We start from the raw sequence: 27,607 nt of genomic DNA on the forward strand, positions 1-27,607 counted from the left end.
ATTTCTTCTAATAATACATGAATAAATTATATTTAAGACAGTTGGTGACTGCGGCGAAAGATCAGTTGAAGGGAAGTCTGATTGAATTACCAGTATGTTTATCTATTCTTCCATATAACATACCCTTTTATATTTTGTTTTGCAATAATGTCTTTATATAAAGATACAACTTTGCAAAATTTCGCATGGAATAATTTCACTATAAATTCGTCTGTTCTCAGGAATGAACGGGTTCATTTATTGCCCTTGAACTATTAGCTAGTGACCTACAGCCTCAGGATACCCTCATACCTTTTTGAATTCACACCCCGAAACACGTGATTTCTCTGAAATACGCACCGAATGATCCAACAGTCAGCGATTGGTCTTTACACGCATATATATGTTTCAAGGAGAAAATCTATGCGTTATTCCGATCCGAGCAGAAGGCGTGTGAGGTTAAGTATTTTCTCCTTCTGGTTTGTTTGTTTGTTGTTTAACGCCGCACTCAGTAATATTCCAGCTATATGACGGCAGTCTGTAAATAATCGAGTTTGGACCAGACACTCCAGTAAATGACATCATGAGCATCGATCCACGCAACTGGGATATGATGGCATGCACCAACCAAGTCAGCGAGCCCGACCACCCGATCCCGTCAGTCGCCTCATACTTCTCCTTCTACAACTCCTTGCTATCTATATTTTTCTATATTAACTCCTTAAGATCTTTAGGATTAAATAGTAATGATCTTCATCCCTTTTCAAGCGTGAAAATATGGTTGAGAATGATACTCAAATTCAGCCTCTATGGTTTTGAATTACCCTTTGGCATCAAGGGTCAACATGCCAATCTGTTGGAAGGCACACAAAGATATTTGGTACCCATTGTACAGGGTCTTGATAAAAATCTCCTTCAGAGTCCACTGTTGCGAATCCTGGACTTTGGACAATAACGTCATATATTGATAAATGCAAAGTATTATTTCTTGGTCGTTCTTGCTTTCAGACTGAAATAACTTTGCCAAAAAATATATTGTGTGTCCATTGCATCTGTGATGGAATTACACACAAACTTGATAAATACAATTTAGGTACCTACCTTTGTTCATATGTTCAATACGGTACTTTTCCTCCCAAATTGAAATGGAGAAATCTTGTTTATGAAACTTTATGCAAATACGAAGAACACGTATGGCTCACACACGTATCAAATAACACAAGCATGTCCCGTTATAAGAGAATTCATACGAAATTGACATACCATGTACATTGCCAATTAACTTTTCTGTACCCAGAATATCGACCTGCTTTAGAACTTTGTGTGAGAATCTCACCACGAAGTAAACATTTCGAAAGAATGCAAGAATGTAATTGGAATGCATTCGACTATGACAGCACATTATTATACCCCCGACCTTAAAAGGCGGGGTATATAGTTACACCAAGGAATTCTGTCCGTCCTTCCGCAGATATTTTTGTGTGTTACCTATTACTTGACATAGATTCTTTTCAATCTTGGTGTACACTTTTTTTATTCATATGGGAGAGGTGCGGTATGATTTCAATATTTGAATCTTTTGAAATATTCAACTTTTTTTCATTGTTTGTCTTAGAATTTTTACATAAACATTTATGTGACATATAACTTGAAAACTACTGAATGGATTCTTTTCAAATTTAGGGAACACTTAAAATACTGATAGTGGAGGCGCAGTGTATAGTTTGATGTTGATATGTGTATTACCTGAAAAAATGTGATGTTTTTCATGTTGTGAACTATATTTTTTAATGCGACAAATGACTTGAAAACTACTTCATGGATTCTTTTCCAATTTGGGGTACAGTTGAATTAGGAGAGGTGCTGTGCGATGTTTGTGTTCAATATTTGGATGTTCTGAAAAGAATACAGCAATTTGTTTCTTAGAATTGTTTTACTGAAATATTTGTGCGACCTATGACTCGATATCTACTTCATGGAGTCTTTCAAATTTAGGAACAATCTTTTTACTAATAGAAGAGGTTCAGTGCAAGGTTTAATTTTGATATGTGTATTTTCTGAAAAAAGGATGATTTGTTTCATGTTTTGAACGAAGAATATTTTTTTACTTCAATATTTGTGCAACTAATAACTTAAACACAACTTCATGAATTCTATTCCAATTTGGGGTACAGTTTCTGTAACAATAGGAGAGGTGCAGTGCAAAGTTTGATTTCGATAATTGATTTGTCTGAGATAATATTGCTTTTTCAAGTTGTGAACTTTTTTCTCTTAACTCATTGACTTACTTGACGTTAAAAATACGTTGATATTGGAAATGCAAGAAGAAACAGATATGTTATCATTTTTATGTGGAACGTTTACAGAATTTACCCACAATCTGGATCAACACATCTGGGACACTATCATACTACAGTGTGGCATAATATCTGTACAAACAGAAGCATCTTTTGATATATATCCCTTAGTGGATATCTGTCTCCGTATACGTATATGAACTTGATAAGATGTGTTATTGTAAATATGTTATGCCTTTTTGGTTATATATTATTATTGTTATCTTCGGTATGACATCTAGAGGATATAAACAATCTCTCACTCTGTCTCTCTCTGTCTCTCGCTCTCGTTTGCAATTTGTAAGGACTCTATTAGGGATGAGAGTGACGTGGTCGGACGTTGTCCTGCTGAAAAATGTCTCGTTGAGGGTCGCTAACGGGACGCAGGTAGCGTAAATCCGTCAAATTGCCTTGTACGTGCACCAGGTTGGTTCTTTGGGTGCATGATCGCCCACATTATGACACTGACATACCCGAATCTATCCACTTCGACAACTACAGTTTTGAGCAAAACGTTCATTTCTACGTCTGTAGACACGGGTCGAGTGTTACTAGTTCTTGTCTATATTATCTGTTTCATATTGAATAAAGTTCTTTTTAAAGTTCAATAACTAACTTCGCTCATCTCGGACGTAGCGGGGTGGTCGGGTAGCCTAGTGGTTAAAGCGTTCGCTCGTCACGTCGAAGACCCGGGTTCGATTCCCGACATGGGTACAATGTGTGAAGCCCATTTCTGGTGTCCCCCGCCGTGATATTGCTGGAATATTGCTAAAAGCGGCGTAAAACCATACTCACTCACTCACTCACTCGGACGTAGCACTGGGTAGGACACCTTGGTCTTGTTAATGGCTGTTTTTTTTCTTTGGATTTCGATTATCTTGTCTCTGTTGTGTTGATGTTCATTTGGGAGATACGAACAAATCTTGCACATGAACAATCGGATTATGAATTATATATATATACTGACAACATTTGCTCTTTGCATATGTTTTTCTCGTTGAGCACTAAATGGCCAGGCAACCATGACTTTACGGGGACAGACTAGTGAGGAGGGTGAGGTGAAATTGGTTTTAACGTCGCGTCCCAGAATATTGCACTTATTTCGGGATGTGCATGCACGTGTGTGTGTGTGTGGCTGCTTGTACTAGTCCGGAGTGATGCCGATTTATAGTGCTAGCACACTGAGATACCATGCCGCAGTTTAACATGAATACCCCACTTAGGGCAACAACAAGTACAATCTTTAAACGTCTTTTGGTATGACGCGACCGGGAATCGAACCCCGAACCTTCCGCTGTCCGGGCGAACGCTCTACAACGGAGGCGGTCAGAAGTGGTCACAATATTATGTTATATATTATATATAATTTGCTAACTGTTTTGGATGTGGAGGTCAGTCTCTCTGATTGAGGGCCCGCATTTCATATCCGTAAATTACTCGTGTTTCAGTCATTGGCATGCCAGGTGCCGACTGGATTATTACAAAAAGGCGTGATATAGCTGGAATATTGCTTTCTTTTATTTACTCATAAAAACACTTAACGTCCGCTGAGGTGTACATATTTTAAGGATCACCGTATACTGATCTGGCTAATAATGGTTATGCACCCTGAGACACTGTTAGGACGTCGCCCCCAGATGTATAACAGCTCCAACCCTTCAAGGAAGACCGTAATGACGAAGCCATGGGGCGTGTTTGTGCGACTTAATAACCAACAGATCCTCCCAAGCCGACCACTAATCATATAATGGGTAGGTTTCTCGGCAGGATAAAGCCAACCGATAAAAACGATATCCGTTGGGGTCATATGCGGATAGAGATATCAAAGGTCAAGTAGGACTACTTTCACTGTTTGTAAACAAACATGGCGTCGCCCTCGTCATTCGGCGATCGAGTCAGAATTTACCATCGGGAATCTGGATAAACTACAGGGATAATTGCTATCATTATCAAAAGAACAGTCTAATATACTGAGAATCAGTATCTAACTGTGACGTAGCTAAGGCATTTTATAAGTTTTGGCAACTTTGGAGATATAAATTTTGAAACAATTTTGCGAGGGCACGAGGCCTAGCCAAGCGGGATCAGTAGCCATATCTGTGCTTGTAGACCTCTGCGGCTTCAAACCTTCTCCACATATTAAAATAGTTGGATGGGCCGAACTATGTTTGAATTGTGACCTTGTTTCGTTTTGTCGCTGTGTGTACATCTGACTACACTTCTTAACGTAATGACAGGACAGACCGACTGTCAACAACGTCTGACCGTGGCCGTGACGTCTCATAGACTAGGGTTAGAGTAGCTTCCCTTCGACAAAGGGCAGTTACTCTAGCCGACAGACCGATGGATTGCCGCGAAAGGCAATTAAAAACAACTGTTGTTTTGCGTATATGTTGCTTCGCCACTGTATAAGAAACAGATTTCAGTTGGAACTATATTGGCTACTGTCACTGTCCGACTGACACATCACTTACCCTGTGACGTAATAAATATTAATGCGCGCATTCCAGGAAAACTCGCAATGTTTCGGTAATGTTTGTGAGAGAGGGAAAGCGATTTTGAAGCACAGAATTAAAGAATGACATTATATTTTATTCCTAATATTTACCATCCCCAAACACACTCGCGTGATAACCTCTCTCTCTCTCTCTCTCTCTCTCTCTCTCTCTCTCTCTCTCTCTCTCTCTCTCTCTCTCTCTCTCTATATATATATATATATATATATATATATATGCACACTTATTCTATAAATGTTGTCTTATCACTTCATGAAATGGGGTGGGGCACGGGTGGCCCAGTCGTCTAATGCGCCTCAATTCGCTGTGCTGAATTGCGTCCCTTGGGCACGCCAGAAACCTATGATTGTGAGATTGTGGGTTTGAATCCCGGTTCACCTCGATTATGTTTCCGCTCTCCGGGCGGACGCTCTACCACTAGACCACGGAGGTGGTCTACAAACTAGTGGAGCACATTATTACTTCCTGATGTAGAAGTTGACAGCATAACAGTACAGCGCTGGAGGGCAGTCGTGGGATTCTTTACCTACTGGTATATTGTTCATTCAGCATATAACAGATAAAACATAAATACCATTGTAACATAAATCCTATGCCTTTGTTCTTCTTGGTATTGAGGAGTATGCATGTCCTTCGTGGCCTTGTAAGGTATACAATTTCTTAAAATGTTCATGTCAATCAGGTTTGTTTGAAGCAACAACGTCGCCAACTGCAACAGTGATGTATGTACGGAGAGTATGACCAAACCAGCGATGGAGAAATGTTTGATTCAGCGACGAGACGCTGCGCCAAGCTAATTTATGCTTATTGGTTATAAGCTTATGGTTTTCCTGTTTCATAAACAAATTCTCATGAAATAGTCGGAATCTTACAATGTTCTCTGCTTCTAGTATACACTTCTGTTCCGCGGGGCATGACCTTCTTATCCTTTTCGCGAACGCCTGGTGTCATCACTGATTTTCAGTGATCCATTCATATATTTTTCACCGCTATTCTGACTTTTACTCCCAATGGAATCTGTGGTTCCATCAGAAAATCGAGACTATATTTATGATTGTGGAAATGACTTTGTCTCTTTTATTTGTTCGAATGTTTTTTCCTGCTTTTAATGATATTTTCGGTATTATTGATATGTAACCAGATAGTCTAATCTTGAGCTTGAGGCTATTTTTCCGACCATTGACGACATATTGTCATCAACGATAGGTTTTCTGCTTACAGGTTCAGGATTGTCCCAAGACGTTGAGGAAGACTTTAAACAATCATTCAGTCAACAGTCTTTGGGAAACGCGGTGAACATCTCACACAGCAGGGCTATGGAAGGCCTGTATGTTGCTGCCGTAGTCTGTGCTGCACTTGTAGTCTGTGCTGCACAAACTATCGATTTGACTCCTGACGAAACTAGAACACTCCTCGAAAATGTAATAGAAGCTTCCATTAACAAACTCTATGAAGACGAGCAAAGGTTCTTCGATGCAGGTAAGCCAAACTGAGTTATCCCGACATATTTTTCCATGTTAAAAATACAACCAGAAGCATATTTATATTAAAATCGTTTGGGTTACGTGTCTCATTTATAGAAGGGATATGTCACCTTCAAATGGAATTCAACCATGGGGGTTAAAACATCCGAAATATAGTGAGTGAGTGAGTATGGTTTTACGCCGCTTTTAGCAATATTCCAGCAATATCACGGCGGGGGACACCAGAAATGGGCTTCACACATTGTACCCATGTCGGGAATCGAACCCGGGTCTTCGGCGTGAGGAGCCAACGCTTTAACCACTAGGCTACCCGACCGCCCCTCTGAAATATAATTGGTCAATCGAAGGGTTTCAAATTACACTACTAATTCTTCCCTTTTACAAACATTCAGATCAACAATAACATAATTATATTAGGAAACATCACCTTAACTCCTAACAGGAGTGAGGACGGGTAGGTCGTTGAAAGCAATCTAAACAATAGGTGCCTTGGCAAAAAATACATCATAGAAATATCTGCTTTAGGTGTTGACTTCCACGGAGGGAGATCTGCCCTCTACTTTCATTCAGTGATACTTAACACAAAGACTGAATCACTGAGCCTCGGAGCCAGGGAGAGGCAGAGGTTATATGCGCTTAAAACCATCGCTCAACTCACGTAAGTATATATCATTGTGAAACAATGTATATATATATATATGTGTGCGTGCGTGCGTGCATGCATGCGTGTAAAATGCTGTCTCTTAAATCTGCATAGAATGAACATTCTTGTATTCTGATTATTCTATGCAAAATGCACAATCTTTTAAATTTCTGTTAATATTATACTGTCGATCTATTTCTATCATTAAAGTATGACTAAAGCGTCTCCATTTAGCTAAAGCTTTAAAATACATCGTATTGTGAATACAAAAAATATAATCTTCCAAACCATATTCCATTTGTCTATAAAAGTCTAATTTTGATGGAGTTGTGTTATTATCGTTCTACATCTGTACATCAATATCTTAACAGCGTTTTGGTCAATAAATAAATAAATATAGCCAACCCCTTGATGGAGCCAAAAGTCTTACAAAACCATACTTTGGTAACAAGCTTTCAACATCATGAGCAGCCCAGTTTTCCCCCACTTCGGCCTTACTGAACTCGAAGTGGTGCGCATGCTTAAGAATAGTATTTGAAATTTGGTTCAACAATCGCAACCAATAAGTAACTACAGTAAACTACGGTTATAGCGAACTCAAAGGGACTGCTAATTTTAGTTCGTTATAACCGTAGTTCGTTATAAGCATATATACAGCAAATAGTCCGGACCAAAAAAGTAAGTTCGTTATATCTGTCAGTTCGTTATAAGCGTGTTCGTTATAACCGTAGTTTACTGTATTCTCTTATATTGAAAACAACCTTCATAGACACTCTCCCAACCTCCCCTCGCGGGGTTTGGCCTTTAAAACCCAATTCTAATTTACAAAGCCTGTCATTAATTGTATCAACATCTGGGATGGGTGGAAACTCCATACCTCAGAACCATATAAAACAAATTGGCAAGATTTTTAATATAAAAATATATGAAGCTGCAGACTGCAGGACGTTTTTGAAACATAGAAGATTTACATTGCAATATTTGGAATTATTTTCAAGCTTGTTGCGCCAATGTATTTTGGGTTAGGTACCATCAGGCAGATGAGGTGAAATAAACAACCATATATTTTTAGCTAGGTACTACTTCAATATAATTAGTCGGAAAGCAAAATATTTCCTAATATCATAATGGCCATTATTTCTAAAACCATTTATTTTACTTTTATGAGTATCGACCTCAAATTTCCATTTGTTTTAAATAAATAAATAGCAACTTTATCTAAACGCTTTTGGAGGCCAACTGGTGTAACATCAAACATGGCAATATCGCGGACAAACAGAAATATATACAACCCCATTTTGTCCATGGTAGTTCCTCTTTGTCAATCAGAATTTTAAAAGGCTACAACATCACTAATCAAAAGAAAAAGAAAAAGGGGGCATTTGACATCCCTGCCGCAATCCATATTTACATATAGAAAAGACTGTATAGCCAGCATCTATTGAAATACAAGCTATAACTTGTTCGTAATTATTTTTTGTTAATCTATACAGTCTACCTTAAACCCGATCATGCAAAAGTTCATAGACCATTCCTGTAAAAAGAAGTGAATGCAGCCTTTGAATCTATGAATGCACAATAGAAACGACCACGTTTCTGAGATAAGTACTTTTGGATTATATCTTTCAAAACACATATATTATCTGAGGTCTGAAATCCTTTCTGAAAACCCACCTGTTCCTTTATCATGTTATCCTCAATATCAGCCAATAAATGTTAATCTAGAGCAGACAAGTTTTGCAAATATTTGCAAATACCAATAATGTGATAGTCCACAGTTTCCTAGATCACTGGAGCCTCCTTTCTTATAAATAGGCACGATAACACCATACGTTCACTGATCGGGATATACTCCAGTCCGCAGGACAACATTATATAATTTTAATAACATTTCAATACAAAGTGGGGGTATATTTTTGAAAAAAATCAATTGGCAAACCACTATATCCAGGTGAATTTCCAGGTTTCATATCATGGATGGCTTCTAAAAGTTCAGATTCAGTTGTATCAGAATTCAAAAATGAATATTCATCAACAGAATTATTAATTGGTTCATCAGATAATTAATTTACAAAGTAGGCGATAGTTGTGTAGAAATCGATATGGTCAGTCCAGAGCTCCAGATCAGCTTTTGTTGCAGTGGGTATTTTACCCATGTATTTTAAAATCATTGGGTATCAGTAATTCTATCTGGGCATTCAAATTTCTGTTACCCACTAGTTTTTACACATGTGGGTATTTAAGTTAAATATTTAATAACACTATTCATCTAGTCCCTACAAACTGGTGTCGGTTGGGTTCGAGAGCTTTATAAGACTCAAAAATACCACGATTCTTCCACAAGAAAGTGTGATGGCAAATGATCATGATGTAACTGTCATCGTGGAGTTTGGCAAGGTTGACGGAATGCCCGTTTATAATTTCAAAATAAGTTGCTGATTTGCTAATCGAATACGCAGGGTTACTTCACAATATTTTGATGATACGCACAAGTTTTTTTTTTTTTGTAGCGTATCTGTCATGTTCGTTGCGTATTTGATACGCTTGGATTTTATTTTACTGCGTATTTCTGATGCGTATTTTACGCACATACGCAGCTTATCTGGAGCTCTGTAGTCATCAATGTCACCCATGCCTCCAAATAGAGTCTCAAACTTTTAGGTATGTGTGAGTGAGTGAGGTTTTACACCGCTTTTAGCAATGTTTAAAAATATCAACACCAGAAATGAGCTTCACACATTTTACCCATGTAGGGAATCGAACCTAGGAATGTGTGTTATCAACAATGCCTTGAACAAACCTTCAAAACGATCTTGTAATTTGTAAAATGCTGCTTCCAAAGGTACCAAATTGTGTCAACTGATTGCGGAACGCCACATTACAAGTTTCAGGTGGAAGATGTTTGTCACGAACAGGGTACATTGCTTGTATGCCGTAAAAGGCGACTATGCTTGCCGTAAAAGGCGACTATGCTTGTTGCAAGAGGCGACTATGCTTGTCGTAAAAGGCGACTATGCTTGTCGTAAAAGGAAACTATGCTTGTCGTAAAAGGCGACTATGCTTGCCGTAAAAGGCGACTATGCTTGTCGTAGAAGGCGACTATGCTTGCCGTAAAAGACGACTATGCTTGTCGTAAAAGGCGACTATGCTTGCCTTAAAAGGCGACTATGCTTGCCGTAAAAGGCGACTATGCTTGTCGTAAGAGGCGACTATGCTTGTCGTAAAAGGCGACTATGCTTGTCGTAAAAGGCGACTATGCTTGTCGCAAGAGCGACTATGCTTGTCGTAAAAGGCGACTATGCTTGTCGTAAAAGGCGACTATGCTTGCCGTAAAAGGCGACTATGCTTGTCGTAAGAGGCGACTATGCTTGTCGTAAGAGGCGACTATGCTTGTCGTAAAAGGCGACTATGCTCGTCGTAAGAGGCGACTAACGGGATCGGGTGGTCAGGCTCACTGATTTGGTTGATGCATGTCAAACATCCCAATTGCGTGGGTCGATTCTCATGATATCTATCACTGGATTGTCTGGTCCAGACTCGATTATTTACAGACCACCGTCATATAGCTGGAATATTGCTGAGTGCGGCGTTAAACAAAAAACTAACCAACCAACATTGATTTCAAATTAAGGATCATAATCAGTGTAGAATTTCTCCTTTGAACAATCAACAGATGTTGGCTCGAAAAATGGATGTGACTCCGAACTACGATCAGTGGCATCGTTGGACAATTTGCACGTGTATATGAAGTCCCCGTTGTTGTCAAAGTAAGACCTAGGTAGAAATGTTACAAATAAAAGCGACAAAACCATCTCATAAAAAAAAATCTGGAATCTTTGTTAAAAGCTTTTCTTTTCCCCGTAGGGCTGTCTTTGGTGAAGGAAGTCTATCGGAAGTCGCCTCACAAGTGTCTACTGTGCTTTCCGGAAGTAGTTCCCTATTAAAGACCCTTTTCCAAGATGAGGGAATATGTCCAACTGACGAAGTGGTCACCTGTGACCCAAACACTCGTTACCGCAAAGCAGACGGAAGCTGCAACAACCTCCGCAGCCCCCGATGGGGGAAGTCCTTCATCCCTTCCAGGAGATTTATGCCCCCTGAATACGACGACGGTACGAGTGAGTGAGTATGGTTTTACGCCGCTTTTAGCAATATTCCAGCAATATCACGGCGGGGGACACCAGAAATGGGCTTCACACATTGTACCCATGTCGGGAATCGAACCCGGGTCTTCGGCGTGACGAGCGAACGCTTTAACTACTAGGCTACCCGACCGCCCATACGACGGTACGAAAATAAAGTATATGCATTAATCAAAAGGAACAAAAGAAACCATTCCTCTCATTTCGTTTCATAATATGTGTGATTTTCAATTGAAAATATCTTAAATTCATCCAAAGATAAACTTTGCTGGCGCTTAGTCAGCACTCAAAGAATATGTGGTTTCATTTTTAAAGAAAATAATTTGATTTAAAAATTTAAGAAATTAATGAGAAACAATTCGCTCAGTACACAACTGCTTTAGGGGTCATGGGGCTGCCAAATCATTTCTTACTCCAGTCTTCTTCAAACCTATTTGTTATCCAGGCACAAATAACTTGTTTACAAACTGTTACGCATCTTCCCGAGGCAAGGGAGTTAACTGACTATAAAAGTCCAGTTTCCACCCTTGCCGAACAAGGCTGGAATTGTTTGGCTCGATCGTAGCAGTACATGTGGCTATTACCAGTTATGTCCCTTCCATGCCTCTCCTATGGACCAATCAGATTCCACCTCTTGTATCACTTGCATTTGCTTCAAACAAAATGGCGGCGCCCTGTCAAAACGATCTGATCGATAATCAAGATCTATACTGTGAAAAAACGTGTCTTACATCGCTAAGTGCATCAAATGAAGAACGTGAGAACCTTGAACTAAAAACATGAAAAGATTTAGAAAATTTCTGTTGACAACGAGACCGAAATCTGTTCGAGGTGCACATGCTTTGCAAATCCTGCAATCGACCGAAATCTGCATGACTTTTTACGAACCGGATTTCGATTTCGTTGCGCGATTTTGATTGGGCTATGCATAGACACGTTAGTCCAGCCAAAATGTAACTCCATAATACCAGCCTAGTTCGGCAAGGGTGGAAACTGGACTTTTATAGTCAGTTAACTCCCTTGCTTCGTGAAGATGACTGTTACGGGAATGATGCGGGGACTCGGTATACTTTCTTTGTCCTTCAGTTTACCTGCCGTTGGTGTTTAGTCAGTATTTTCATATACCTATAAACCTCCACTGACGTCATCCTATTGTTCTCCAGTGGGGTTAAATCTCACAAACAGGGATGTTACAATATCGCTGGGATTTTATAATATACCAGTGATATTGCTATATTATATATAACCGGGAATATATTAATACAACTTCCGTTTAGATAGTAACATCTAAACATTTTCTCGCCAGAAATGTATTTTGCATTTAAAATCAAACAACAAATGTTTTCTTCATAATACCCAGGGATGGAACACGCAACATTTGTATCTGTAGCCCAGAAATTCAACAATCACTTGTATCGGTCCTGTTTTATGCAGGTACTTTCCATAACGCACCGTAATAGTTAAACTGGTTGATCTTTTCTGTTTTAATTCCGACAATTTTTAAACTTCCATCTCACGGACCACTTGACGGTTTCTATTAAGAATGAAGCCATATTTGTTTATGGGATAAACATTAATTACAGCTAAACAATTATATTTTTCAAGTATTTGATCGAAGAAATTATTTTTTATTAATCTTCTCCATCCTTTCCCAAGAGAATCAAGTGGTTTGTCCCTTAAGGGGAGCTTATGGAGATCTGTTGAGTAGAAACAGGTTGTATTTTGGATACAAATGTATGTTTAGGAATGTCAGAGCCCCGAGCTAATGGCAGGGATGGTAACGCCCTCCCGAACCCTCGTCTCGTGAGTAGGACCCTTCATGCTAGTGATGAGGATCTCCCGGATTCAGCGTCCCACACTCACCTCGTGATGCAGTGGGGTCAGTTTATTGACCATGATACAACCAGCACTCCAATACAAAGAGGTAGGTCAGGAATCACAAGTACATCTAATGCAATTCACACAGGTGCAACAGACACATTCACAATAGTATCAGTTTGCACGAAGGTAGATCTGATTGTGTCATTGGTTACCCTCCTTGCGAAAACCTGGTGTCAGCACTGATTTTCAGTGATCCATTCATATATTTTTCATGGCTATTTTGCTTTTTCCGTCCAGTGAAATCTGTTTTGTCGTATAATCGAGACTTGTCATTCTTTGTCGTTTACGTTTTGTATCATTTCCAAAAGTATAACAAACACATTGACATTGGGTGGTTCACCTACATCATGAAAAGAAGACAAACGTGTTGACAATAGTATGTGTAGTTTTCCTACAAGATAAAGGGGATACAATGGTGTTAACAATAGTATCAGTGATTCACCTACAATAAAAGGTGAGGACAGACGTGTTGACAATATTATTAGTGATCCGACTACAATATAAGTGAGATCAGACGTGTTGACAATACCATCAGTGATTAACCTACAATATAAAGTGAAGACAAACTTGTTCACAATAATATCAGTGGTCTACCTACAAGATAAAGTTAAGAAAAACGTGTTGACAATACCATCAGTGATTAACCTACAATATTATGCGACGACAAGTGACGACAAACGTGTTGACAATAATATCAGTGTTCCTACAATATAAAGTGAAGACAAACTTGTTGACAATAATATCAGTGATTCATCTACAATATGAAGTGAAGACAGACGTGTTGACAATAGTATCTGTGATTCGCCTAGAATAAAAAAGTGACGACAAACTTGTTGATAATAGTATCAGCGGTTTACCTACACTATGAAGACAGATTTGTTGACAACTGTATATGTGGTCTACCTTCACTATAAAGACAGATTTGTTGATATTAGTATCAGTGGTCTACCTACACTATGAAGACAGATGTGTTGAGAATTGTATTATGAGTTAGTGAGTATGGTTTTACGCCGCTTTTAGCAATATTCCAGCAATATTCGGCGTGACGAGCGAACCACAATGCTACCCGACAATTGACAATTGTATTGGTGGTCTACCTACACTATGAAGACAGATGTGTTGACAATTGTATTGATGGTCTACCTATGCTAAGAAGACAGACGTGTTGACAATTATATTAGTGACCCACCTACTCTATGACGACAGACGTGTTGACAATTGTATCGGTGGTCTACCTACACTATAAAGACAGATGTGTTGACAATTGTATTGGTGGTCTACCTACACTATAAAGACAGACGTGTTGACATCTGTATTGGTGGTCTACCTACAATATAAAGACAGATGTGTTGAAAATTGTATTGGTGGTCTACCTATGCTAAGAAGACAGACGTGTTGACAATTATATTAGTGACCCACCTACTCTATGACGACAGACGTGTTGACAATTGTATTGGTGGTCTACCTACACTATGAAGACAGATGTGTTGACAATTGTATTAGTGGTCTACCGACACTATAAAGACAGACGTGTTGACAACTGTATTGGTGGTCTACCTACACTATAAAGACAGACGTGTTGACAACTGTATTGGTGGTCTACCGACACTATAAAGACAGACGTGTTGACAATTGTATTGGTGGTCTACCTACACTATAAAGACAGACGTGTTGACAATTGTATTGGTGGTCTACCTACACTATAAAGACAGACGCGTTGACAATTGTATTGGTGGTCTACCGACACTATAAAGACAGACGCGTTGACAATTGTATTGGTGGTCTACCGACACTATAAAGACAGACGCGTTGACAATTGTATTGGTGGTCTACCGACACTATAAAGACAGACGCGTTGACAATTGTATTGGTGGTCTACCGACACTATAAAGACAGACGCGTTGACAATTGTATTGGTGGTCTACCTACACTATAAAGACAGACGTGTTGACAACTGTATTGGTGGTCTACCGACACTATAAAGACAGACGCGTTGACAATTGTATTGGTGGTCTACCGACACTATAAAGACAGACGCGTTGACAATTGTATTGGTGGTCTACCGACACTATAAAGACAGACGCGTTGACAATTGTATTGGTGGTCTACCGACACTATAAAGACAGACGTGTTGACAACTGTATTGGTGGTCTACCGACACTATAAAGACAGACGTGTTGACAATTGTATTGGTGGTCTACCTACACTATAAAGACAGACGTGTTGACAATTGTATTGGTGGTCTACCTACACTATAAAGACAGACGCGTTGACAATTGTATTGGTGGTCTACCGACACTATAAAGACAGACGCGTTGACAATTGTATTGGTGGTCTACCGACACTATAAAGACAGACGCGTTGACAATTGTATTGGTGGTCTACCGACACTATAAAGACAGACGCGTTGACAATTGTATTGGTGGTCTACCGACACTATAAAGACAGACGCGTTGACAATTGTATTGGTGGTCTACCTACACTATAAAGACAGACGTGTTGACAACTGTATTGGTGGTCTACCGACACTATAAAGACAGACGCGTTGACAATTGTATTGGTGGTCTACCGACACTATAAAGACAGACGCGTTGACAATTGTATTGGTGGTCTACCGACACTATAAAGACAGACGTGTTGACAACTGTATTGGTGGTCTACCGACACTATAAAGACAGACGCGTTGACAATTGTATTGGTGGTCTACCGACACTATAAAGACAGACGCGTTGACAATTGTATTGGTGGTCTACCGACACTATAAAGACAGACGTGTTGACAATTGTATTGGTGGTCTACCGACACTATAAAGACAGACGCGTTGACAATTGTATTGGTGGTCTACCTACACTATAAAGACAGACGCGTTGACAATTGTATTGGTGGTCTACCGACACTATAAAGACAGACGCGTTGACAATTGTATTGGTGGTCTACCGACACTATAAAGACAGACGTGTTGACAATTGTATTGGTGGTCTACCGACACTATAAAGACAGACGCGTTGACAATTGTATTGGCGGTCTACCGACACTATAAAGACAGACGCGTTGACAATTGTATTGGTGGTCTACCTACACTATAAAGACAGACGCGTTGACAATTGTATTGGTGGTCTACCGACACTATAAAGACAGACGTGTTGACAACTGTATTGGTGGTCTACCGACACTATAAAGACAGACGCGTTGACAATTGTATTGGTGGTCTACCGACACTATAAAGACAGACGTGTTGACAACTGTATTGGTGGTCTACCGACACTATAAAGACAGACGCGTTGACAACTGTATTGGTGGTCTACCGACACTATAAAGACAGACGTGTTGACAATTGTATTGGTGGTCTACCGACACTATAAAGACAGACGTGTTGACAATTGTATTGGTGGTCTACCGACACTATAAAGACAGACGCGTTGACAATTGTATTGGTGGTCTACCTACACTATAAAGACAGACGCGTTGACAATTGTATTGGTGGTCTACCTACACTATAAAGACAGACGCGTTGACAATTGTATTGGTGGTCTACCGACACTATAAAGACAGACGCGTTGACAATTGTATTGGTGGTCTACCGACACTATAAAGACAGACGCGTTGACAATTGTATTGGTGGTCTACCGACACTATAAAGACAGACGCGTTGACAATTGTATTGGTGGTCTACCTACACTATAAAGACAGATGTGTTGACAATTGTATTGGTGGTCTAGCGACACTATAAAGACAGACGCGTTGACAATTGTATTGGTGGTCTACCTACACTATAAAGACAGACGCGTTGACAATTGTATTGGTGGTCTACCGACACTATAAAGACAGACGCGTTGACAATTGTATTGGTGGTCTACCGACACTATAAAGACAGACGCGTTGACAATTGTATTGGTGGTCTACCGACACTATAAAGACAGACGTGTTGACAATTGTATTGGTGGTCTACCTACACTATAAAGACAGATGTGTTGACAATTGTATTGGTGGTCTACCGAAACTATAAAGACAGACGCGTTGACAATTGTATTGGTGGTCTACCGACACTATAAAGACAGATGTGTTGACAATTGTATTGGTGGTCTAAACAGTGAAACTAAACATTCAGGCAAAATGTTAAATTTGTCTTTACAGCATACATAATTTATACAATGTGACCATTGGGGTTGCAGGAAACGATGAATCTATTATCACGTGCTGCATTGATGACATCCCACCCGGCACTCCGCAGGTTCTCATCGATCTTCTCGCAGACAGGTAAGGCATGTGCATGATCTACATTGTAAGTATGTCCTTCCCTTTGTTTACTATGGAATATTTTTTAAGTGATGTTGAAACGATAAACGGCTGTTCCATTGGTCACATGACCGCGAAACTGAAGTTCTTAAGTGTATGAACGACACATTGTGATGTTTTCACGAGACTCTATTCACTGACGGTCTACTTCCACATTCCTGGGAAAACGCCTGGGAATTCCCTTGCACGAATAAACAGAGAAGCGTTCTTTCTGGTCATTTAAACCCTTTAATCTTGAACTTAGCGTTTAGCATACATTGGGTTATATAGTTTGGTTGTATGCCCGTTAAAGCACATCCTCGCTACAGCCGATCCTAGAGAAGAAAACGAGGTGAGGTGAAATGGGGTTTAACGTCGCGTGCAAGATTATTGCACTTATATAGCGACTTACATGCACGTGTGTGTGTGTGTGTGTGTGTGTGTGTGTGTGTGTGTGTGGCTGCTTGTACTAGTCCGACCTGAGTCCGATTTATAGCGCTAGCCCCCTGAGATACCATGCCGCAGTTTAGCATGAATACCCCACTCAGACACAGTATACTGACTCCGAGCCGACCAGTCCTTGTTTTAGCCCCTTAATGCCGAGCGCCAGACAGGGTAACATCGTTTAACTATCTTTGGGTATGACGCGACCGGGAATCGAACCCGGAACCTTCCGCTCTCCGGGCGGACGCTCTATGACTAGACCACGGAGGCGGTCAGAACAAAACGAAGAAAAGTACATCCCAACTATCCTGGTATCCATTCTTGTCTAGACTAAAGTGACAGTATTCATCAGTCTATGGATTTAGGCTCTATTTGACACATCTTTACAATCCCATTTCAATGATCGGCCAATTTATCAGTGATGGCAAACACTTGTAATAGCCACAGGTTCATTTATAAATCTCTCCTGTTACGTATAACGTGTCGGCCATTTTGACGTCTTGTACTTGATGTAATTGAATTATAGCGCGCTGTCATTGTGACTGACTTACTGAGGTAGTTCTGAACAGACCTTTCTCATCTAATAAGGATATTATGTGAATGCATGTTCCTGTAGAGCACGCTGAGCATACATACGCTCATGTCACCTCTCGTTTTGAGGAACTATTTTATTCCGAGATACAGCTGGTTGTTGAATGGCTCTCGGTGTAACCATGAAGTCACACATACTAAATATAATTGTGTATAGATCTAGGTCTACGTCCTTTGAGGTATAAAATAGTGATATAAAAATGATAAGATTTGGCTTTTACTTTGTGTGAGTCTATTGGAGTATGAACCTTCATAGAGTGAGGGCCAAACATTGTATGAACGTCGTCGATAACTCCGAAGTTCATACAGTTTGGCCCTCAATATACGAAGATTCAAAATGAAATCTCACAAAGTGAAAGTCAATTCTTAATTCATTATGGATTTAAAAGCAGCAATTTGAAACATGTATTTATGCATAAACACATGAATTTATGCAAAAACACCGCAGAGAATTCATGGTATCTGGAAACTTGCCAAATGCTGATATTACTTTCAAACTGTCTGTGAGTGAGTGAGTGAGTTGGGTTTAACGCCGATTTTAACATTATTCCAGTTATATCACGGCGTGTCAGCTTAATGTGGGAGGAAAGCCCGAAGTGATGCAGGTCTAGGACGTTTACCACTTCGGTGAAACCCACGAGCACGGGTATGGTGCTGACAAATCTAGAAACATAATCGGGGCGAACCGGGATTCGAACCCACAATCATAGGTTTCTAGCGTGCCCAAGGGACGCAACTCTGCACAGCGAATCGCGGCGCCTTAGACGACTGGGCCACCCGTGCCCCCTCAAACTGCATGTAGCTACTTAGGAGATATCACATACGTTTACGTTGAAAATAAAAATAATGTGTGTACTTATCCCGGTCCAGGAATCAGTGTGCACACGACTATAAATCTCAGCTCCCTGGGGAGTATACAACCCAAGCTGCCTGGAAGGCACAAGCAGGTGAACCAAACACCACATTACCAAATCACCTTACTGATTGAATTGGAAACTGAACGTGCAATTATGCGGCCGTCAAATCAGCTGTTTCAATCAGAGAATGTTAAATACAGTAAACTACGTTTATAACGAACACGCTTATAACGAACTGGCGGATATAACGAACTTTTTTTTAGTCCCGACCATTTGTTGTATATATGCTGTATGTATGCATATAACGAACTACGGTTATTACGAACTACAATTAGTGGTACCCTCGAGTTCGTTATAACCGTAGTCTACTGTATTGTGGTTTGAGACCTCTCACTGACCAGTCGGAATCGCGTATATTGTCCAACATGATGGTAAAATATTATTTACTATTTGAAGAATTTAAGAATCACACTAGCATCCGATTTAAAGGGTATTCAAAATAGATATTACATGGATACGTCTGTTCAAAACTGGACATATATACTCACCGCCAAAAGAAAAGCGAACCATAGAAACATACAGCGAAGTGTCTACATTAAGAATGGATGTTTCCAATGTGTACCACTTATTGAGAAAACTAACAACCAGTCAAGTGTTACCACAGCGTGTCTTTATTTTTATCACGATATGCTGTACGTGATTTCCAAACTTCACACACTAATCCTGTACGAGTAAACCGGTGCATCTCGAATCATTGATCTATGACGTCACGTGTGATGCTTTCATGAGCGTCGGTTCACACAACATACCAGTATGTTCATTTGTGCATCGAACCAATCTAATATCTCTTGAATATGAGTAATTCTTCATATATCAACCGCGTTGGTGGGATCCGCGTTTCTTTTGGGGGTGAGTATATATTGTGTCAGGTTTAAAGTATGTAGACACATTGCATGATCATATCAGGGTTATTAACCCCTTATCCTTCGGCGGTCACTGTAATGATTAACGTAAGTTGCCCGGTTGCCATTCGTTAGCTTACAGTATACTTGTAGTGAGTGAGTGAGGTGCGATTAACGCCGCTTTTAGACCTGTGAAAGATGCGGGGTGGAATAGGTCTTCAGTAACCCATACTTGCCTTGTCTTTTCAATGCAATATGTATAGGGTGGAAATAACACAGGTTAAATGGTCACAACATTGCTGCTCTTTCTATGACAGAGCCTGTAGTTAACTGTATGATGTTTCTATGTGAGTGAGTTTAAGAGTGACATCGCTCAGGAATTGAAAGGTGGGAGGCGGAGTTATCTAGAGCTGCAAAAAATAATAACTGGCATTTTGGCATGAGATTTTTGACATATCCACTCAATCTCATTCAAATCAGATCTGAGTTCTCGCTGCCGCTAAACAAAGATCTGAGGACACCCCATTACGAGTCACGTCAGAACCTTTCGCGAACTTTGACCGAAAACTGAAATGTCCAACAAGAAGTCGACATCAGCCAATTGTTCGGATGAAAGGTCGTTCTGGCGTGACCCGTAATGGGACTAAGATCTGATTTTAATGAGATTGATCATTCACTATTAATATCATAAGCAGCTGGAAATAACACAGGTTAAATGGTCACAACATTGCTGCTCTTTCAGAGATGTATGTTTCTCCATCCCCATCCCCGAGGGAGATGAAACGTTTACTGACCGGACATGTTTAAACTTCGTACGCTCTATTCAAGTTCCTAACGCCGATTGTGAATTTGGTAAGAGTCATTTTCATTTTATTTTATTCCGGGTATAGTCAGTAATTAATCCTTTGACAGAGCCTGTAGTTGACTGTATGATGTTTCAATGACAGAGCCTGTAGTTGACTGTATGATGTTTCTATGACAGAGTCTGTAGTTGACTGTATGATATTTCTATGACAGAGCCTGTAGTTGACTGTATGATGTTTCAATGACAGAGCCTGTAGTTGATTGTATGATATTTCTATGACAGAGCCTGTAGTTGACTGTATGATGTTTCAATGACAGAGCCTGTAGTTGACTGTATGATGTTTCAATGACAGAGCCTGTAGTTGACTGTATGATATTTCTATGACAGAGCCTGTAGTTGACTGTATGATGTTTCAATGACAAAGCCTGTAGTTGACTGTATGATGTTTCTATGACAGAGTCTGTAGTTGGCTGTATGATGTTTCTATGACAGAGCCTGTAGTTAACTGTATGATGTTTCTATGACAGAGCCTGTAGTTGACTGTATGATGTTTCTATGACAGAGCCTGAAGTTGACTGTATGATATTTCAATGACAGAGCCTGTAGTTGACTGTATGATGTTTCTATGACAGAGCCTGTAGTTGACTGTATGATGTTTCTATGACAGAGCCTGTAGTTAACTGTATGATGTTTCTATGACAGAGCCTGTAGTTGGCTGTATGATGTTTCTATGACAGAGCCTGTAGTTAACTGTATGATGTTTCTATGACAGAGCCTGTAGTTGACTGTATGATGTTTCTATGACAGAGCCTTTAGTTAACTGTATGATGTTTCTATGACAGAGCCTGTAGTTTACTGTATGATGTTTCTATGACAGAGCCTGTAGTTAACTGTATGATGTTTCTATGACAGAGCCTGTAATTGACTGTATGGTGTTTCTATGACAGAGCCTTTAGTTAGCTGTATGATGTTTCTATGACAGAGCCTGTAGTTAACTGTATGATGTTTCTATGACAGAGCCTGTAGTTAACTGTATGATGTTTCTGTGACAGAGCCTGTAGTTGGCTGTATGATGTTTCTATGACAGAGCCTGTATTTGACTGTATGATGTTTCTATGACAGAGCCTGTAGTTGACTGTATGATGTTTCTATGACAGAGCCTGTAGTTGACTGTATGATGTTTCTATGACAGAGCCTGTAGTTAACTGTATGATGTTTCTATGACAGAGCCTGTAGTTGGCTGTATGATGTTTCTATGACAGTGTCTGTAGTTGGCTGTATGATGTTTCTATGACAGAGTCTGTAGTTGACTGTATGATGTTTCTATGACAGAGTCTGTAGTTGACTGTATGATGTTTCTATGACAGAGCCGGTGGAGCAGCTCAACCAGGTAACAGCCTTCGTTGACGGGTCGACCGTGTATGGGTCAACACAAGAAGAGCAGGATGCGCTGAGACTGCACAAGTATGGTAATACAGTCACTTCTCCAACTAAAGGAGATCTCCTACATCTGTTTTATATTGTACACGACGTCTGTTGCATAAACAAACAAGAAAAGTGCGATCTGAATTAAGTTCCTTTTAACCAGTATTCTATGTAACCGAGTTGGCGATGCCCGTGTTCCATTGCACGTTACTTTAGCTCTACATGCAATGTGTTTGAATATGTTTTATAACACGTACTACTGGTCAGATGCGAAAAAGAGAACCATTTAACTAAAACAAGCTTGAAAGATACTGTAAGGAGCTAGTAAGTAAGTTTAAGAGTGACATCGCTCAGGAATAATTTAAAGGTGGGAGGCTGAGTTATCTAAAGCTGCAAAAAATAATAACTGGCATTTTGGCATGAGATTTTTGACATATCTACTCAATCTCATTCAAATCAGATCTGAGTTCTCGCTGCCGCTAAACAAAGTTCTGAGGACATCCCATTACGGATCACGTCAGAACCTTTCGCGAACTTTGATCGACCACTGAAATGTCCAACAAGAAGTCTACATCAGCCAAATGGTCGGATGAAAGGTCGTTCTGGCGTGACCCGTAATGGGACTAAGATCACTATTAATATCATAAGCAGCTGCTATGTACTAATAAACTTATACCGTATTCCGCAGGACTGTTAGACTTTCAAGATGATCAGCTTGAACTGCTTCCCAATTCCGACGTGCAGAACTGCATTCCTGAGGAACTGCCAGAGAGCTTCTGCTTCTTAGCAGGTTTGTGTGACACACTTATGTTTCGTTACTCGTTTGTCTGCCTATCTCTTTGTTGTTTAACTCAGCAATATTCCAGCTATGTGACGGCGGTCTGTAATTAATCGAGTCTGGACCAGACAATCCAGTGATTGACATCATGAGCATCGACCCACGCAATTGGGATCGATGACATGCCTCAACAAAGTCAGCGAGCCTGACCACCCGATCCCGTTATTCGCCTTTTATGGCAAGAATGGGTTGCTGAAGACCTATTCTACCCCGGATCTTCACGGGTCCAATTTAGATTTCAATTTAATTTATGTCTGATTTGTCATCCGTCAGCTTCTAAGTAATGCCTATCAAACAATTCATATCGTCAATAGGTGATGAACGAGTCAATGAGCAGACTGGGCTCACGAGCATGCATACGATATGGATGAGACAACACAACCGTATCGCCCGAGGCCTACGTCGACTAAATCCCCACTGGGATGATGAGGGGATCTTCCAGGAGTCCAGGAAGATTGTTGGTGCTATGATCCAAAAGATCACATACGAGGAGTTCTTACCAGTTCTCCTCAACAAGAAGACCATAGAGTTCTTCCGACTGGATCCAAGCGAAAGAGGATACAGAACCGTCTACAATGAGAATTCAGATCCCAGCATTAGAAGCGCCTTTTCCTCTGCCGCCTATCGTCTGGGACATACTCTCATCCGCGGAACATTATCCAAACTGACATCACCCTATGAAATTCAGGGAGAAAAAACCCTGAGGTCTCTCTTCGGAAACGCTTCTTTGATCGTGGAGACGAGGGGTCAGACTATCCCTTGGCTGCTTGGCGGAATGACCAGAGATCATGCAAGAACATTTGATCGTTTCCTGACGCCGGATGTGACGAATAACTTGTTCTTGGACAGAAATGGTAATAGTTTTGATTTGGCATCTCTGAACATCCAGAGAGGGAGGGATCATGGTATATCCGGCTACAACGCCTGGAGGAGATGGTGCAAGCTCCCGGAAGCTGAGAACTTTGGAACTGGATTCAACGGACTAGTGGACCATCCTAGTGATGCAGCTCGACTACTAGGACAGTTGTACAGGTAATCTCTGACACATCTCCATCAAACGTTAAAATAAAGGACTGCAACTACAAACAATCATACCGTATATTGATACTTAAAGTGAGTGAGTTGGGTTTAACGCCGCTTTTAACAGTATTCCAGTTATATCGCGGCGTGTCAGCTCAATGTGGGAGGATGTGATGCAGGTCTCAGACGTTTACCACTTCGGTGAAACCCACGAGCGGGGGAATGGTGCTGACAAACCTAGAAACATAATCGGGGCGAACCGGGATTCGAACCCACAATCGTAGGTTTCTGGCGTGCCCAAGGGAAACAACTTTGTACAGCGAATCGCGGCGCCTTAGACGACTGGGCCACCCGTGCCCCCTGATACTTAAAGACATCAATGGGTCGTTTAAAGCGGGTCTATGTCCGGAACAATTAGCTATCCCAGTAAACACGTGTGTGTGTTTAGGAAGTATATGATATTTTGATTTAACGATAACGTTTATGACACCAGGACAGCGTCTTGGGGCAAACGGGAGACTTATTACAGCGTCTAGACAATGCTAAGATGAATTCCAGCTTCTCAAAAAAGGAGGGGCGGTCGAGTAGCCTAGTGGTTAAAGCGTTCACTCGTCACGCCGAAGACTCGGGTTCGATCCCCGACATGGGTACAATGTGTGAAGCCCATTTCTGGTGTCCCCCGTCGTGATATTGCTGGAATATTGCCCAAAGCGGGGTAAAACCATATTCACTAACTCACTCACTCTCAAAAAAGGAGACAGGTTTTTGGTACTGTTTGTTTGTTGTTTAACGCCGCACTGAGCAATATTCCAGCCGTCATACGGCTGGAATATTGCTCAGTGCGGCGTTAAACAACAAACAAACAAAACATACACTACAAACACCAAACCACTGATGTAATGATTCTATAACTACCTAACCAGCCCACCAAGATCCCTGATACAGATGAGGTTGCCAAGCAACCAGAGCCCTGCCAGACAGATTATAACCTGAGGTTCACTGTTCCTAGTCACCCGGACGACATCGATCTGTTCCCTGGCGCCATCAGTGAACGCCCGCTTCCCGGTGGTGTGGTCGGAGCAACCATCGCCTGCATCATTGGCAATCAGTTCCAGCTTCTCAAAGAAGGAGACAGGTTTTGGTACGAGACGGCCATGGACCCAGTCCGCTTCTCTGTAGGTGAGGCTTGAGTATACAGTGTATGTGCATCATTGTTGCGCCGTGTTCGCTATGGCATTCTTACCATCGTATCAGTGCAACCGAGGGGGTGGTGGGGTAGCCTACTGGTTAAAGCGTTCGCCGCGGGTTCGATTCCCCACATATCTGAAGCCCATTTCTGGTGTTCTCCGTCGTGTCACTGCAACCAAAGTTGCAATGATCCTGTGTTTGACTTTTACAAAGTATGCCAGAATTAATGGTTCAAAATATAAATGGATTATGGTCACGTAGCTATGTAACAATCATTCATGTTTGAATAAACGATTAACCATTCCTATCAAATTCTTCTCAGTGTATTAACATGAATTTACGGTTGTAAGAATCACTCATGTTTGAATAAACGATGAACCATTCCTATCAAATTCTTCTCAGTGTATTAACATGAATTTACGGTTGTAAGAATCACTCATGTTTGAGCGAACGATGAACCATTCCTATCAAATTCTTCTCAGTGTATTAACATGAATTTACGGTTGTAAGAATCACTCATGTTTGAATAAACGATGAACCATTCCTATCAAATTCTTCTCAGTGTATTAACATGAATTTACGGTTGTAAGAATCACTCATGTTTGAATAAACGATGAACCATTCCTATCAAATTCTTCTCAGTGTATTAACATGAATTTACGGTTGTAAGAATCACTCATGTTTGAATAAACGATGAACCATTCCTATCAAATTCTTCTCAGTGTATTAACATGAATTTACGGTTGTAACAATCACTCATGTTTGAGCGAACGATTAACCATTCCTATCAAATTCTTCTCAGTGTATTAACATGAATTTACGGTTGTAAGAATCACTCATGTTTGAGCGAACGATTAACCATTCCTAGCAAATTCTTCTCAGTATAATACGTTTCTACGGTATTTTGGCACAGGTCAGTTCCGCTCCCTCCAGTCTGTGACGATTGCCAAGGTTGTCTGTGTAAATGCCAGACTACCTCTCATCCAGCCAGATGCACTCCATGTAGCAGATTATATGTAAGTATGTTTGAGCAACCGAAATGGGGTAACATTTAGTCTCCCAGATGTGGTATTCGTTAGTCCATCACTTGTTTGGGTTTTTTTTGTCTGTAGTTTAACGTCATACTCATCAAAAGTCCAGCTCTATGACAGCGGTCTGTAAATAATCAAATCTGGACCTGACAATCGGGTGTTTGATACTCCACGCATGGGATACGATGCCATGCAATCAACTAAGTCACCGAGCCTGTTAATCTATTTAATCGACTTACGACAAGCATAGGTTGCTGTGGGGCTATAGTGAGTGAGTGAGTGAGTGAGTGAGTGAGTGAGTGAGTGAGTGAGTAGGGTTTAACGCCGCTTTTAACATTATTCCTGTTATATCACGGCGTGTCAGCTTAATGTGGGAGGAAAGCACGAAGTGATGCAGGTCTAAGACGTTTACCACTTTGGTGAAACCCACGAGCACGGGTATTGTGCTGACAAACCTAGAAACATAATTGGGGCGAACCGGGATTCGAACCCACAATCGTAGGTTTCTGCATGCACAAGGGACGCAACTCTGCACAGCGAATCTCGGCGCCTTAGACGAATGTGCCCCCCCCCCCCCCCCCCCCGTGCTCCCCGTGGGGCTATAGTCTTACCCTGAAGTCCCTGTAAATTTCACCCCAGAAGTGAACAAAATGCAAATAAGTTCATTCAGTGGTACTAAAATACCGATACTGTGTTTATTGTTTTGCAGTAACAACCCCCTGGTCCGATGCAAAGACCTGCCAGATCTTGACCTAGCTCCCTGGAAGGAAGGCCCTCCTTTGTGGAGCGATTGGTCTGGGTGGTCGCGGTGCATTGCCGGCATGCAACAACGTCATCGGGTATGCAGATCTAGCTACACCAGATGTAGTGGCCCAGACATTCAGAGGAGGCGATGCAGGAGGTTCCCATACCTTGCCAGATATGGACGCGATGGTCCAGCCGGGTATGGACCCGATGGTCAAGCTGGATACCTTGCACGAGCACCCTCCGATGGGGATGACTCTTATTACGGTTAACCCCCGGAAATGGACATGGGATTATGGTGCATCACACAGCCGTCTTGTCCGAGGCGATCCTCTGTTCGTAAGAATGATGGCGGATATGTGTTCATGTACAAGGGGATGATAAACGGAAAAGTAAATAATAAAGAAAACATTAATTCTTTTGTCGTATTTATAGATTGAATATGGACATTGAGGAGGATATTCTATTTAGATAATGCAGTGTTGATATATGCATTATGTTTATAA

The 27,607-nt window shown here is 40.8% G+C and overlaps 1 protein-coding gene across 2 annotated transcripts; it reads left to right on the forward strand.

The window, feature by feature from the left end:
- Positions 1-403: 403 nt before the first annotated feature.
- LOC124136583 (myeloperoxidase-like) lies at positions 404-27,510 on the forward strand. 2 transcript variants are annotated; one of them, XM_046502544.2, is made up of 13 exons: positions 404-437; positions 6,053-6,310; positions 6,841-6,973; positions 10,823-11,070; positions 12,845-13,024; positions 17,154-17,238; positions 20,793-20,902; positions 22,223-22,324; positions 22,969-23,070; positions 23,433-24,150; positions 25,148-25,317; positions 26,240-26,342; positions 27,067-27,510. In XM_046502544.2, the coding sequence occupies exons 2-13, from the start codon at positions 6,148-6,150 to the stop codon at positions 27,371-27,373; spliced, it is 2,421 nt and encodes an 806-aa protein (XP_046358500.2). In that variant the 5' UTR covers positions 404-437; positions 6,053-6,147; the 3' UTR covers positions 27,374-27,510. The 2 variants fall into 2 exon arrangements, with proteins under 2 accessions (XP_046358500.2, XP_046358501.2); XM_046502545.2 differs by lacking the exon at positions 404-437 and adding an exon at positions 5,448-5,479.
- The last annotated feature ends 97 nt before the right edge of the window (positions 27,511-27,607 follow it).

The sequence above is a fragment of the Haliotis rufescens genome, unplaced genomic scaffold (assembly GCF_023055435.1).
Source record: "Haliotis rufescens isolate VD_foot unplaced genomic scaffold, xgHalRufe1.0.p SCAF_12, whole genome shotgun sequence".
NCBI lineage: Eukaryota > Metazoa > Mollusca > Gastropoda > Lepetellida > Haliotidae > Haliotis > Haliotis rufescens.